The following is a 15,572-nucleotide window of genomic DNA, read 5'->3' on the forward strand; positions in this document are numbered from 1 at the left end:
TTTCTGCCATCATGTCTGATGGTCTACTCCAACCTAACTGATTCTACGTTTATTATGCATGTGCTATTATCCATAAATGTCTTCTAATTCCCTAGTTTAAGCACAGCCACAAAACTTCTTGTCAGGTTTTCCCCCCAGTAAACAGCATTCTCTTTAAAGAAAAATACCATTGTACAAAGAATGGCAAGAATTACAGGCGTATCATCGACACGGATTAGTGTTTCACAGCACTTTGAAATGCTCATCTTTTGATTCATTTAAAGTATGGTCACAAATACAGATTATTTGTGTATTTTGTATGATCTATATAATATAGATTATAGAGCCATATAGATAAGAATGGCAGAAAACCTGAGCACATCTTTCTAATCTCTGATTGCATGACCTCAGTGTGATCTGCTGCTCTGGCTCAGTGTGATACATATTTTGAAATCCCTCTTCTGTAAAAAATGAGTTTTCAGTAAGAAATAACGAAACCCCACATACTTACATATCTTTTCCCCTGTTTCCCTCCACTCCATAGTCTTAGGATCCTTGCAACATATCCACTAGGTGAGAGAAGATATATATGAGCATACCTAGACCTCTTTGTCTACTGATGGACAAAACAGCTGCTGCCTCTGGACCTGTGTGTCCACTGATGGCCAAACCAGCTGCTGCCTCTTCCTTCAGTGATGAAGATTTATCACAATACCATTCTTTCTATTATGTGTATTTCACATGGGAGAACAGTTTGCCTGCTTCCTTTTATATTGTCTGTGGGATGCCTGCTGTACATTGATTTCATGTCTACGTACACGTGGAAACCAAGGTGCTTCTGCATTACTTCTGGCCCTTAACTAAAGCAGACTGGTTGTCTTGGTTAACACTGTATTTGTTGCACATCTGCTGGATGATAATGTTCCAAACACATTGAAACTAAAGATAAATTTGACAATAGCATCTTACATACTTCATAGTGAAGGTTTCTTGATTTCTGTCCAGTAAGATTTACATTTCATTAAAGGTTTTTTGCATGATACTTGATTTAATCTTTCTGTATCACTTCATTAATGATGTCTATTTCTGCAGTTGGGCACTGTGGCTGACATACTATTTTTATCTGATGGGAAAACGGTCATCAAAAAGCCTCCTTTCATTGTGCTTTCCTGAACCTGGTATAAGGACCCTAGCCAGAGGTGTCTGCAAGACATCCAGCAGAACGGCTCCAAAGTAGAAATCCTTTTCTCAACTATAAGTTTCAACCAAAGCTGACTCATTTTGGATTTCCAAAACTTAATGAGGAATTACAGTACCATGTCTGCTTACAGGTACTTGAAAACTAATCTGTTCATTTTAGAATAGGCTGAAAACACTTTTACTTTCAAGGGCAGGGTTCCTTGTGATGTCATCAAGCCATAAAGTCCTGATGGACATCCCACAGATTCACCAAGAAATGGCAGAGAGCTCTCAACGACTTGCAGTGCATGTCTCTAAGTATCCTAAAATGTCTCCTCCAGATGAAAGACTTCCAGTTTTACTGTGTGCCTTGTTCATCCCAGCAAGACCTGCTGAGCGTCTCATTTCTTCCTCCTACATCTCATAATTTTGTAAGACTACTGCGCAGCAAGACTCAAGCTGACGGATTTGTCTCCCTTCCCTCCCTAAACCCAAATCCTGTTGAAAAGGGGAAAAAAAAAAAAGGAAAAAAAAAAAAGAAAAAAAATTATTAGGGGTACGCTAATTTGGATTAATCTTTTATTAACTGCTACCACTGCTCGACATTAATATAAATCCACTTCTGTCTCCTCTCACGTATCACACAGGTGGCACGGCTGCAAATTTATAGAAGCTGCTCTGGAGACTGCGGCTTAATTAATGCAAGGCAAAGAATTACCTCTGGATGAAAATCCATCTCCTTACTTTAAAGCGGGTTTTTATTTGTTACCGAGTAAGATTCTCAGTCAGATAGCGCAAAAGTACAGTAAAGGTAAGCGAGTTACTTTTTATTGGCTTCCTTTCCTACGCAGCCGTCAATAGCAGAGGCATTCTCCCTCTCTCTAACTAAAAAAACTCAAAACGCGCGAGTGCCAGCAGACCACAGAACGGTCTGAAAACACGGCGGCGAGGCGCAGCCACCCGCACAGGGTCCCGCAGCGCGCTGCCTCACGCCGCTCAGCGCCGGGTGCCGAGGGTGGCAGAGCCCCGCCGCACGCCACGCCGCCCCGTGCGGACCGCCCTCCCTCTGCCCGCCGCCCCTCAGGCGCGAGAGCAGCCCCTGTGGGGCCGCGGTGACCAGGCTGCCGGCGAGCGGGGAAGCAAGCAAACAAGCAGGCAGGCGGCAGGCTGCAGGCTGGCTACCATCACTTAGCTCAGCGGAGGAATCGCCCGGCGGTTCTGCGGCCGTGCGTGTGCCGCGGAGGGATCCGCGCGGGCCGTCGTGTGCCCGCCTCCTGCGCGGTGCCGCTGCCTCCCGATATAGTGCGGCGCGGCGCGGTGCGGGCAGCAGTTGGCGGGCGGCGCTGTGCGGTGTCGGCTGCGAGCACATCGAACTTGGGACTGTCCGCCGGCGCCAGCTGCTGAACATGAGCCTCCTGCCTCTGTACCTGCTCGGATTGCTCCTCAGTAGCGGGCAAGGTAGGAGCGGGATTTTATTTTATTTTTTATTTTATTTTTTATCGCTGTCTTCGCGCTCCGTCACTCAGCGTGCAGCTGGGGAAGGAGGAAAAATCAAAGCGGTGTGTCAGCCGGGAACCGAATTAAAGCTGGTCTCAAAGTTGTTCCATTTCCTCGCCCCTCCCTTTCCTAGCGGTCTTCGAGGTGCGGAGAGAATCGCTTATTAGAAGGGGGAAAAGCTGCGAGGCGCTCCGCGCACTTCGCCGCTCCAGGTTGCGCTTTTTTTTTTTTTTCTTTTTTTTTTTTTTTTTTTTTCGGAGATAGATGTAGGAGGGAATTCAAACAAATTAAAAAAAAAAAAATAACCAGTTGGGGATCGCGCTTTAAAATCCGCGTCTGAGTGAGGCAGAGGCAGCGTGGGCTCCGTTCTGGGTGCGGGCGGGGAAGCAGCCGGCCGCGGGGAGCCGCTCCCTGGGGCAGGTGTGCGGGGCGGCCCCGTGTGCCCGCGGCTCCGCGCTGCGCGGTGGTACTTTTATGGGGGGGGGGAAGCAATGGGTGGCTGTCACCTGCGTGGTTACCTAGAGCTCAGCCCCGCCTGAGGAGGCGGTGGAGCGCGGCCGTGCGCGCGGTGCCCTCTGCCAAGACTGCCCGCCGCGCTCCGAAGTGTTGAGGCAAGTTTGAGCGCTGGTTTCGGCAGCCGCCGAGCACCTGGGAGCAGAACGCCCGCGGGAAGGGCGGGCGGCAGCTCGCGGCTTTTTTTTTTTTTTCTTTTTTGGAGGAGGTGTCAGGGAAAATAATTAAAAAAAAAAAAAAAAAAAAAGCGCTCGATGCGAGCGGAGCTCCGCGTGGGAGCGGCGGGGAGCGCCCCTCGGGCCGTGCCGGCGCCCGACAGCAGGGGGCGCCAAAGCTCCACGGCGCCGCGCGGTCGTCGGCCCCGGGCACTGCCCCGCGCTGAGCTCCGGGGCGCCGGGCCGGGCGGGGGTTCTGGGCGGGCGGCGGACCGTGGCTAAAAGCCTCGGCTGGACACCGCCCGGTGCCCTCCGGAACGACGGTGCTGCCCGTTGCGCTTGGGCGGGGTGGTGAGGGGTTCAGCCTGAAGGTATAGAGGCCGCTGCTCCGAACGTCTCCTCCTTCGGTGTACTTGCCTCCGAACCTCCTACCATGCAGACATTTTGTCTCGGTGTTAAGTAGTGAGACGCTACCGGCTGCTCACCGTTTGCAGTGAAATACTTGTCCGCTTTTGTCACCTCGGGACGAGCTCGGTGTGTTTCCAATTAGGGATTGAGAAGCAGTTCGGAGGCTTTCCAGCGCAGCTAGCGCTGGGATGGCAATGGAAATGCATCTCCGGGTCTTTCTGTCGATCTACCTGAGTGTAATGGTTATAGGGACGTGGTCTGTGGTTCGTCTAACAGAGGAACGGCAGAAGGGTGGTTCATGAAGTGTGATTATTGCAGCATAGAAAGATCGCATAGTTTCAGTGTCTTCCTATTGCAAATGTCAGGCGTTAAATAATGGAGTGTAATTCGAGATGCCATTAAGCAGAGTTCTAGAAATGATAGCAAGACAGATACGGTAGAGAGACGAAGAGGATGAAATCTGATTAAATATAATACTGATAGTAAGTTGTAAGTGTCAACGCAATGAAATTAGTCCTTTTGTAAATTGATTTTTCTAATGAATGGAGCGCAGTTATTTTAAGGTGGGAAGAATTTTTGGAGTAGTTGTGGAAATAGTCACACAGCCTCAATGCACAGTGAGGGGATAGTAAATGCAAGTGGGAGATACATCTGCGTGTGGGAGATATTGCCTTTTAGGTTGGTAGGGGACAGGGATGTTCTGCAGTGATTGCTTTGAAGATAAGCATAGTCTTGGTTAGGGTTTTATCATTGCTTTCTTTATTTTATTTCTTGGCATCTTCTCCAAGTCAATCTTGACATATCTTGAAATCATTCAAATAATCTTAGAGGCTGTTCCAAATTCTCTAGGGGCTTATCCTCTTGATATATTAATGGAATTATGATAGCTTTTTTTCTTTATGTTGAAGACGAGATAAAGAAGAATTTGGATGGTTAAGAAAAACCCAGTAACGGGATTTGGATTGTTTGCTTCAGAAATATAGAAAATCATAGGCTGAGGGTTTGTATTTTTAAGTATGTAGCTGCAGTAGATGTCATGAAAAATGACTGAAGCTTCTTCAGTGTGAAGTGCTGTTGTCTAAGACTGAGGAGAGGAAACTGTGATGCGTTTGTTCCATTTCAGAAAATTGAAGCAGTTTGAAAAACAAGTGGCTGACAGCAGCCCCTTCTCCCAGCCCCCTTGCTTTGAGAGCTTATGAATGTCATAATTATCTACCAGGGCCAAATAGTCCTGTTCCTAATTTCACCACAAGGGAGGAGTTTAACTGACGATGTTATTATGCTAAAACAAAAGGATTTTTCTTTCCTTAACCTTTCCAAGCTGTCCAGAGTGAAAGGCTCAAATTTAATTAGCTTTGCTTTAATAAATAAACAATAAACAAAACTCTCCCCTTTTACTATGTATAGTGATACAATGCTCAGAAGAGCGGGCTTCATTAGTGTTTTTTTTTTTTACCAGTGTCTGGGGACACTGACTTAGAGTGAATGAAATGGATACCTTCTGAGATAGCGAAATCCTATTTCTTCTATTGTTCTATGTAACATACAGTTCTTCAGGTTAACAGAAAATTTGTATTTGTATGCTGCAGTGTAAATTGCTTCACTTGCAGAATTTAACCCGTTTTGTGTTCATCCTCAGTATTTGTTTTGGTGAGTACTTGCTCAGTTATTGTGCTCTAGGTTTCCTCTTCTTTTTGCATTGATACAGAGCTCATTTTTGTTTTTAATGAAGCATTCCTCTTTACAAGTGCTTATAAGGAACTGTTTGTTAATAAGGACTGTTCCCTAGAAGAGATACCAAATCTCATTTACCATGGTATAGTCACTTCCTAGAGACTTGCAGCTTTCTGCTTTTTATGTTGGAAACACATGAAATCTTGAATTGTCAAAATCAATGACGGTATGTCTGCTGGATTAAGTGGAACTGGTATTATAGCTTGAGATGTAAACTGAAGTCTGAAACCTGTCCTGTGACTTCAGCTAGCCATTATTTTTTGTTACCAGTTGATTCATAGAACTGCAGTAGAATGAAAACAACTTGTCTACTGTCTTCTCTCCTTCTCACCCTTCAAAAAAAAAAAAAGTATAAAAAATGTTTTGATTTGCTTTTTTGTTAAGCCTTTGTAACTTTGTAACTTCGTGTATAAACAAGAATCCAAGTGTTTGCTTGAAAATAAATTGGCTGAGGTGTTCTAGCAGATTTCCTTCAGAATGGATTCTTAAGAAGTATGTAGCTTTGTTTCATGCAATCCTATACAAAATGCTTTATTTAAAGAGATTTTTTTTTTTTTACCACTTTTGGTGGCTTCAAATCATGAAAAGTATGAGATAGTCCTGGAGCTGAAGCTTCAGTCTTTTGTTAGAAGTTGAATAGGGTCGCAGTTGTTATCTATGGGAGTGTTCCTGAGGTGTTATGCCCAGTTTGTGTATTATTTGCCTTTAACAGGTGTTTCTTACAACATTCAGAAAACAAATAGAGATTTGTTTGCCCTTTCATTGACCTTTTGAGGTACCCATCCCAGATGATTCATGTTTATTTGCTGGTTTCCTTCCAACTTACTGCAGTAATCCTCTAGTTATATTCAGCACGTGGCATTTGATTCCAGGATGAGATCAATTTAAGTTAGTATGGTATTTTGGAAAACACATGTTTTCCAAAATACCATATACCGTATACATGAGTCTTCAAATCACAGCCATCATTATTGAAAGAGTAGGACAGACTTATCTAGGTAGACAATATGGGTAATACCTCATATTTTGAGCAGTTTAGAGTAACTAATTTATACCAGATTCTTTTTTCTAAAGAGCGTGCCTTAGTTCTTATAAAACAACTGTAGTATACTAGAGGCGTGCTGCAAGGTATTGCATATTGCAGGTAATTTGAAATTGGCTTGAGAGCTCTTGAAATTCAGAAATAGAGGAGGGCTTATGAATAACCTCATAAATGGGCCTTCGGATTGGAATTCAGTAGATTAGATCCAGGCATACTGGTATCTAGCATATCTTCACTTATTTATCATTAATTATTATGACCTAATAATTGTGTAATGTTCCCCTTTTTTTCCTACCCTTAGTATACTTAGGTGCTTTCTAGTGTATGTAGTTGACTAAAATCATCCAACTTCTGGTATCTGTTTTAAAGCTCAAAATAGTTTTGAGTGATAAGAATTCAAAATACAGTTTACTCTTATTTCAATAATATCAGTAATCTAAGGATGTCCAGCTTCAGTAATGTAATTCTGCATTCTCTAATAAAATCTTTTTATTGCTTTTAAGCTCAGTTTAACTCAGTACTGTGGTTGTGATTTTAGATACTTTTAAAGGATGTCAAGAAAATTGCATTAATTGGAGAAGGTATCTTTTTTTTAATTCAATGTAGGTGAGATAAGAATCTGACTCTTAATTTTTTTTTGAAAGGAAAGCATAAATGAACTAGAGAAGTAAACAGGAAGAGTCACTTACCTGATTATAGATATTTGTATTTGCAGTTATGTTATTAAAATCTTGTTCTACAAAACAATGGCCCTGTAAAACCTGCTTAAATATAGTATGGAGAGGGAACCCCAAAGAATGCATGTATGCATACAGGAGCCTTCTTTTTAGAACACTTTTGTTAACAAGAGCCTAATATAAATAGCCTGCATTTGGGTAACTATGAGCAGTGCTGGTTGCAGTAATGCAGAAGCTGCTGTGCTGTGCAAGAGTCAGTTGTCTGCAGTGGGCTTTGCATCAGGCTGTGGAGTGTGAATGCATCACTTGAAATGGCAGGTGTTGAATAACTTTCACTTGTGAAAAGATATGGGATGGGGTAATGTTATCCGTTCATGGTGCTTTTACAATTTAGGAAATGTATGGTTTTTCTAAGTAAAGGAAAATTTATCTGTGTGTTGGAACTTGGGTTGTTAATAACATGAGATGTCACAGGAATGGTGGCTACAAATGAGATCCTATAAGAAATTTGATTCTACAGGAAGTCTTAAAGGCAGCTATTAAATGTGAAGATGACTGCAGGCTTTGTGGCTGAGCTCTAATACTTCCAGTCAGTGGATAATTTCCACTCACTTAAGCTTTTGTTTGCTTGAGAATGACGCAGGACCAGTTCAATTATTTTATTCTCTCATCTAAGTTAATTTGCGGTGAGGTAGATGACAAAGGGTATCAACTAAAAATTCATTACGTGGCTTCTGTCTACATAAAAACAGCACTACCATTTGAAACAAAAAGTTCTGAAACATTTTGTGACCCCAGTTCTTAGAAAAGGAATCATCATCTATTTGACTTCATTCCTCCTTAATGAGGTACACCAGAAGCACTGAAAGTGGGATGATTGAGTCTTTTAAAGACATATTTCAAGAAATAATTCCAGTGAACCTGAAGATCTGCTAAGCAAGGTGCTCGCATACCACCAGTCTCCCTGCTGTAAGTATGATCTGATACGATCAATTCGTGGATGTAAACTGTCTCAATAAACTTGCAAAGCTACATTAAATATTATAGGTATTTAGTCAGCTTCTTTACAGCTGTGGTAGGTGGGAACAACAATAAATTTCCTCTTATCCACGTCCTACATGTGTTCCTTCAAGAGCTAGCTCTGCATAAAAAGCATAAAGCATCAACATATTCATTTAAGATATAGTAGTGCTTTTTTTTTCCCCAGAGAAAAGGGTAGAGGAGAGCAGAAGCAGCCATTTTTCTATCTTTTTTTGTGCTTTTAGAAGCATACACTGCTTTCTATTTACTATTCTAATCATTTGAGTAGTGTTGCTAAACAGCAGACAAAGGTTGATGAATAACTTCACAGTCCAGAAATAAGCAAAGTAATACATAATAAACTTGTAGCACATGAATAAAATATTAGGATGTGAATGAAAATTTCCTTCTCAAAATGACTTTTCCAGTGAGCTACAATTGCAGCATAAATATTCAGTTTAATATTAGCTTAAGTAACAAATACCAATTGTTTGGCTATAAGCTGAAATTCTTACTTGGAATTAATGTATGAAATTCATAGAGTTGCTGTCCTCATGGCTTTGCCCAAGTGGTACCATTTGAAGCATAGTCTGAATTCAGTTTTAAAATAAAATCGTTGCCATCAATTTTCTTACTACTACAATGCTTTGCACAATATTCAGTCAAGCTGCAAGCAATTGCAAACCCATTAATTTCACAGACCATCGTGCTGCAGTTGAATTTGACTTGTTTGAAGTCAAGTCTATACTTAAAATGATAGAGTACTGAAAAGGAAGCATAAAGCAGTGCATGAAGAACCTTTTAGCATGTGTTGTAGATGGGTGTGAAGAGATAAGAGTTTATTCTGTCTCTTGCTGTGAAATAGTGTCCTGATTGTATAATGTGAATTTTCTTCACAACACAAAAGATGTAATTGTAGTGGCAGTGTTACCGTGCCGATTGTTTGTCTTTTTGTTATCTTATTAATCAAAGCAAAATAAACTAAATATCAGAGATTGGAGGAGAAAGTAGAAAAGAAAGGGTGTCTTAAATGTACTTTTGGCCAGTTAGCAGAAGTAATACGATGCAGCTTTGTTTTTGAAGTTATTAAACAAATTTATGTGCCTACCAAGTCAGAATTGATATATTCTGACCTTGTGATCTGAGGTACTAAAGACAATGTGGAAGGAAACAGGATAAGTATAGAATGAGTAGTATGTTACTTCTGTTGGTTCACTCTATAGCATTTGGGGATTTCTCAAGTTATGTCTGTGTGATTTTCCTTAATAATCTCAAAAAATCTCTGGTGTGTGAATTTGTTTCTAAACCTTTTGATACTCTGATCTACTTGGTGCCTTGTCAGTGACTCTTCAGGAAGATGAAGAGAGACTGAAAAAAAAAAAAAAAATGCACATTAGGTTGCTTAGTTGCTGTGTTTAAAGTAATCTAAGGAGTAGATTATGCAAATGAAGTGTAATGAACAATAATTCTTTACTCACCTTTTCTGTGACATCATACGTACCATAGAGAAGCTCTACTAGAGAAGCTATTCTAAGAGGCGTTAGGATTAAGTACTGTATTTGTGGACTTCTTAGAGGCTTTAGTACGCTATCTAGTTTCTTTCCTAGTTTTCTTTTTCCCTTAGTACTTAGTTTCCTAGCGTTTTGGTAGTGGTTATCTTTACATTACCATTTGTTAGATAGTTAAATTACTTTAATCTCATCTGCATCAGACTAATTGTAAGCAACCTCTTTGTTTATAAGACTGTATTCTTCTGGGGATGGGAAGGGCTGTAATTGATGTTGTGGGGGCGAAGGTTTCTGAGCAGTTAATGTAGTAAAATAAATGCTGAGAGGCTTAATTGCAAGGAAGAAAACTCCAGGAATGAATATGTGGAAAGCACGGAGGCAGTTAGAATCATGATACAAGAATAAATGTCTGAACAGACCAGAGAATGTCCAGTACAAATATAAATTACTGGTCAAAAAAGCAGCAACTCTGGAGCGTTCCAATAGTGGGAAGGAAGGAGCATGATTATTCTTAAGATGGTCTTTATTAATTTATTGAAGTATTACATGCAGTGAGTTTCTGGAATGTCCCAGGAGATTGTCTCAAGAGACATAAATGTTCCATGTGAATGTTGTTGATGTAGAGAGAAGTGACTTTCAGACTGCTGAATGATACTTTGTAGACATTATTATTCCAGTGTTTCTCATCCTTTGTCGGTTTTCCATAGCAGAAACTATTTCTGAACATGGTACGAATTGCTGGAGTTTCTTCCTTACTACCTTTTGCAGTTCCTGCTGATGTGACTAGATGTCTGAATGTTTATAGAGAACAGTTGAGCCCTACTAAGCCATTTCTAGGAAGACATTAAAAAAAATAAAATAAATCAGATGCTTGGCTATCTGAAACCTTTTTTCTGTGTCTTTGAATATTTCTTATCACATGTTCAAAAGTGAAAGGAAATTGATCTTGGGAAATGGAGCCTTAAGTTATATATGTGTTTACATGCACAAAATAATAGATAATTACAAAGATAAAAATGAAGAACACTTTGGCTTTTGCAGTTGCTTAAATGATTTTGTCAGACACTTGTATTTCACAGTAGAATTAAGTTTGTTTTTATTAGTTTTTAGTTTTATTACTTTTTGCCCCTCAATTTTAATAATGTGACTCTAGTCTTGGATTTGAAATTATAGGTGAATTATACTTAAGTGGACATTATCACCAATAATAATTTGAATTTTGTGAATAAAACAATAGTTCGTATACTCTGCATTTGCAAAATAATACTCTAACTTCAGATTTATGAAGAACTGCAGGCTTTTTCCAGTAGGCAGCGCCTGTTGTGTAATATGAATGCAGAGTTTATCTTCAGCCTTCACCGTTTATTTTAAGAAAATTATATTATGTGAGGTGAGTTCTGCTGACAGAATTGTGCATACCTGTGATCATAGAACTGAAGTCGGTGGGAGGCTTGTGTATCAAGAGTGCTGTTTCAGGGGTTATACTGATTGCAGCTTTCAGGGCCTGATTGAAGCTTTTGGGAGTTGTGTAACTACTGTGTGTGCGGGAATTTCAACTTAGTGAAGAATAGAAAATCAAGCTCTGACTCCATGTATATGTAAGTAGTAGGCATGTTTATGAAGAAGCACTGATAAAGCAGAGCAGTAATCCAACAGCAGAGAAGAACTAAGATCTGAAATTATGTTCTGATGTAACCAGATTCTATTCAAGATGTGAGACAAAAAAAGATGGCTTTTATTTTAATAGTTAAGAAAAAAGTCTTATTGTAAGGCCCTGACTTTTGTTTCCCCCCTCCAGGAGCATATGAGTAAGTTGAGCCTTGTGCAGTTATTAGTTATGTGCCATTAGGTTGTTCCTGTTCAGGCATAGCTGCATTGGGGAGTTTACTGTTCAGTGTAGAAATAAATAAAATCACCATTTGTTTTTGTTCTTTTTTTTTTTTTTTTTGAGAGATGTGATTTACTTGTTACTTTTGTTCTGTGACTAGTCAGAATTCTTCCTTGGATGTTTAGTATTCAGAGCATGCCTGTAGGTCTGTAAGCGTTCTGTCTGAATGATAGATATGAAATGGATTTCTGCCTGTTTATGGCAGTTACGGACATTGGGTTCAACAGCTTTTTAGCACTTAGTCAAAATAATCTTCCCCAGCACCTTTTGCATTACATTTCTGTGAGGAGTTTTGCATTTTGCAACCAGAATACGCATAGATTCATGTTACTGAGTCTGGGAAATATCGTGGTGTTTTCCTGTACAGTTCCCCTAAAGTCACTGTAGACTTATTTGAAATTTTAACCTTCTTAGAAGTAGAATTACAGGTGTTCATGTAATTTGGTGATGGTAGTAGTAGATTTAATTTGAGTGTATGATGCAATTGAAAGAACATGGAATTGTAATTTGCTTACATGCTGCTTATATTAAAAATGAATTTTGATATTATGTTTACTTTTTCTGTCACTTACAAATGTTAATGTTAGTTAAGATTCTTGTATGTGTTCTGAGACCTCAGGAAAGAACTATCTGTGCATGCAGCCTTTATAGGTGCCATGTTATATTTGCTCCTTAGATGCAGTAGTGAATTTGAGCAAATTTGGTTGGGGATATGATTGCTTCTGGGGAGGAAGAAAAAAAAACTTTGGAAGAAAATGCTTTCCTATGAATAGTAAATGTTTCTCTTTTAGCTATTCATGAGTAAATAAAACTGAGAAATAATTCTTTACAGAGAGAGTTTCTTTCCTGTTGGATGGGAGTTTTGATACTGGTTTCTTTATCATTAATTATACTGCATAAAATGACTGAAGTCACTGAATGGACTGAAGACTTACAAAAAATTATTTTATTTTATGAATATTATTGTAGAACACTATTCTGAGTATTTTTATATTTAGTAAATATTGATATTGCTTAATGCAAGTTAAGTTTTTGATTATTTTAGAGACTACTGAGTTCACTGGATTCAATCATGTAAAAATTTTTAGGTATGTTCCACTTTGAACTTAATGAAAACCAGCCCTGTGGAAAACCTTTTATACTGTTTATAGATCCACACTGGATCTATTACACGTGCCATGCAGGTTTTAAAGTAATATTTGTATTTGTCAACCACTAAAACAATCTATCTGCACAGCAGTACTCTGTTTTTTACCTCTGAAAATAGTGTAATGAATTTTCTAACTATATTTGTAGACATTTAATTAGAAAAATCACTGTTTTAATGAGGAGGAAAATGGATAACTCGGACAGCAAGAAGGAGATAACACCAAACGCTTAATATTTATTAAAGATGTGTGCTTTAATCAAAGGAGAGATTTTTTTATATTTTTTTCTGGGCAGTGGGAGATGAGGATGTTTTTCTTAAAAAAAAAAAAATCTATCTATCTATATCTATATCATGTTTTGTTTGCATAGCTCAGTTATTTTCAGTTTCTCTCACGAAATTTCACATAAAAGCTCTGGAAGGCTTCAATCTTAAGACTAGAAAACAGGCTTTACTTAGAGACAATGTTGGCGTTTTCACAACTGTTAGATGGCTTATTTGACCTGTAACCACATGTGGTATTTGTGAATGTTCTGATCTTATATGATAATTTGAGCAATAACTTTTTAAAAAATAATATTGCAAAACATGACCTTCTTTATAATCTTGCAACTCTGTCCTAGAAATAGCTGCAGATCTGTGACAAGGAATTATTAAAACAGGAAAAATGAGTAGGAATTTTTTGAAGGATTTATTAGGGAAAAAAAAAAACATAGCAAAGCAAAAGCTATTTTTGACAACGCTTTTCTACAAAACAAACATTCTTTCAGTCTAAGTTTAATCATTCATGAAATATTTTTGTGTAAGGCTTTATTTTTTTTATTACTTAAATGATTCTGTTTTTTAGTCTTTAAATTACAGAAGTACCTCTGTGATCCCAATGCCTTACAAGAAGGAAAATAAGCATGGGAACAGTTTACTTTCTCAAAGATTCATTCAATTAACTCAGCTTTGCCCTACTTCTATTGGCAGGATTTCTCTTCTCAAGCAGTGCTTCTTTTCAGTTACGTTGGATGGTGTAACTGCATAATCAAAGCTGCATTTTTGAGGTGTGATGTCATAGAGGTAAATATTTTTGCGTTAAAACTTTTGGTTTCAGCCTTTTTGCATTTTGTAGTGTCCATGATCTACAGAAAAAACCTGGCAAGATAAATAAAAAAAAAAAAAGCTGATCTAAGGAATGAAGTATGTGACTTGTTGGTTGTGATTACCAAGTAAAATGCATTTATTATCAGAATACAGATTTCAAACTGTGTTCCTAAAAATACACTGTCCATCTGTAATGCAAGTGTAAGCTTCTGTGTAAGGTTTGCTGATCCTGAAGATAGTAGCAGCTGCAAGTTAACATGCAACTTCAGTAGAGAGGTACTCTTGGAACCAGAGGTGGCTGGCCAGTCAAGTCTCTGCCAAGTTCTTAGTACCAGTGGTGGCTGGCCAATATAGCATCTGCCCTGGGGTTATCTCCAGTATATACTGGTGGTGTCAGCCTGGCAAAATGTCTTCTGATCTCCTCTTAGTACTGTAGCCATATGTATAGTAATGGAAAACAACACATCCTATATCAGGATATGCAAGGTCATTCATAAAAAGCAAGGATACTTATGGCTAAAGAGCAGTTTCTCACAACGCTCTCACATGCTGAAGCTAAAGGCAATTTATTTGTGTTCCCAAGCTAACACAAGTTTGTTTTTTTTTTTTTCTTCTCAGGGGCTAGTCACCTGTTCAAGCTGTGATCTTTACTTTTCCACTTGTTCCTCTCCTTTGTGGCTTGAGCTGGGATGTAGTCTGTTGGAAGATAGCTGAAGTGTGCTGCATTCTGATAACACATAGGCATTAGAGAGTGCAGCGACAAATAAGACAGAATCCAATAATACTGTACAACCACTTCCTCCAAAATGAAGGTATGGAGGCTAACCAGGCAGATGAGATTATTCTTTAGTTGTCTGATTTGAGTAAGTTGACTCTTCATCTGTGTCATCGTAAGAGATTTTTTTTTTGGAAACATGAGGAATGTATATGCACTAATTGGGCTTGATGATTCCACAGTTACTCTAATGGGCAGTGATCAATATGTCTAAAACCATGTGATTCTGTGATGCAATTTTTCATGTTTATTCTAATTCCTAGTTAATCAAGCCAATGGCTTATTGGATTAAATTTAGTCCTAATGCAGTATAATTAGCTAATGCTGATACTTGCAATAGCAAAGAACTAGCAAGCTGTCAGCTAATAATGGTGGAGTTCATTGACAACAGCTCTGGTTTCAGTATTGGACAGACCCACCAGAAATGAGTGTTGCTGGACCTGTTGCTCACCAGTGCAGAAGAGGTCATAAAAGAGGTTAAGATTAGAGGCACCCTGGACTATGATGAACGTGGCCTAGTGGAGTGTGGTCTTGAGGCTTGCCAAAGAGTAGAGTCAGGACTGTGAACTTTAGGCTGTTTAAGGAATTGCTGGATGAAATCCCTGGGAAACTGTCCTTAGGGACAAAAGAACAGAACAGAGCTGGCAGTGCTTTAAAGATGCCTTTGAGAGCGCAAGAGCTCTCCTTCTCCCGGAATAAGAAATCAGGCAGATGAGACAGGAAATCGGTGTGGCTGAGCAAGGACCTGCTAATCAGACTGAAGAGGGAAAAATGGAAAAGTATCCCTGCTTCCACTGCTTATAAGTTGTCAAGGAAAAGCATAGGGATGGAGTCAAGAAAGCCAAGGTACAGATGGAATTGAACTTCGCAAGAGATGTGGAAAAACAACAAGAAGGGATTTTTTTTATACATATTTGGTAGAAGAGACGGGCAAAGGAGAGTGTACCTGCCTCTGATAAAT

General features: G+C 39.4%; 1 protein-coding gene across 1 annotated transcript in view; it reads left to right on the forward strand.

Moving 5' to 3' along the window:
- Positions 1 to 2,290: 2,290 nt before the first annotated feature.
- NCAM2 (neural cell adhesion molecule 2) overlaps positions 2,291 to 15,572 on the forward strand; it is a 260,302-nt gene continuing 247,020 nt past the window's right edge. Inside the window, exon 1 of the mRNA XM_085241440.1 lies at positions 2,291 to 2,616. Within this exon, the coding sequence (XP_085097566.1) occupies positions 2,565 to 2,616 (52 nt within the window). The 5' untranslated portion in view covers positions 2,291 to 2,564. The remainder of the gene's footprint in view (positions 2,617 to 15,572) is intronic.

This window comes from Meleagris gallopavo, chromosome 1, assembly GCF_905368555.1.
Source record: "Meleagris gallopavo chromosome 1, MGAL_WU_HG_1.1, whole genome shotgun sequence".
NCBI lineage: Eukaryota > Metazoa > Chordata > Aves > Galliformes > Phasianidae > Meleagris > Meleagris gallopavo.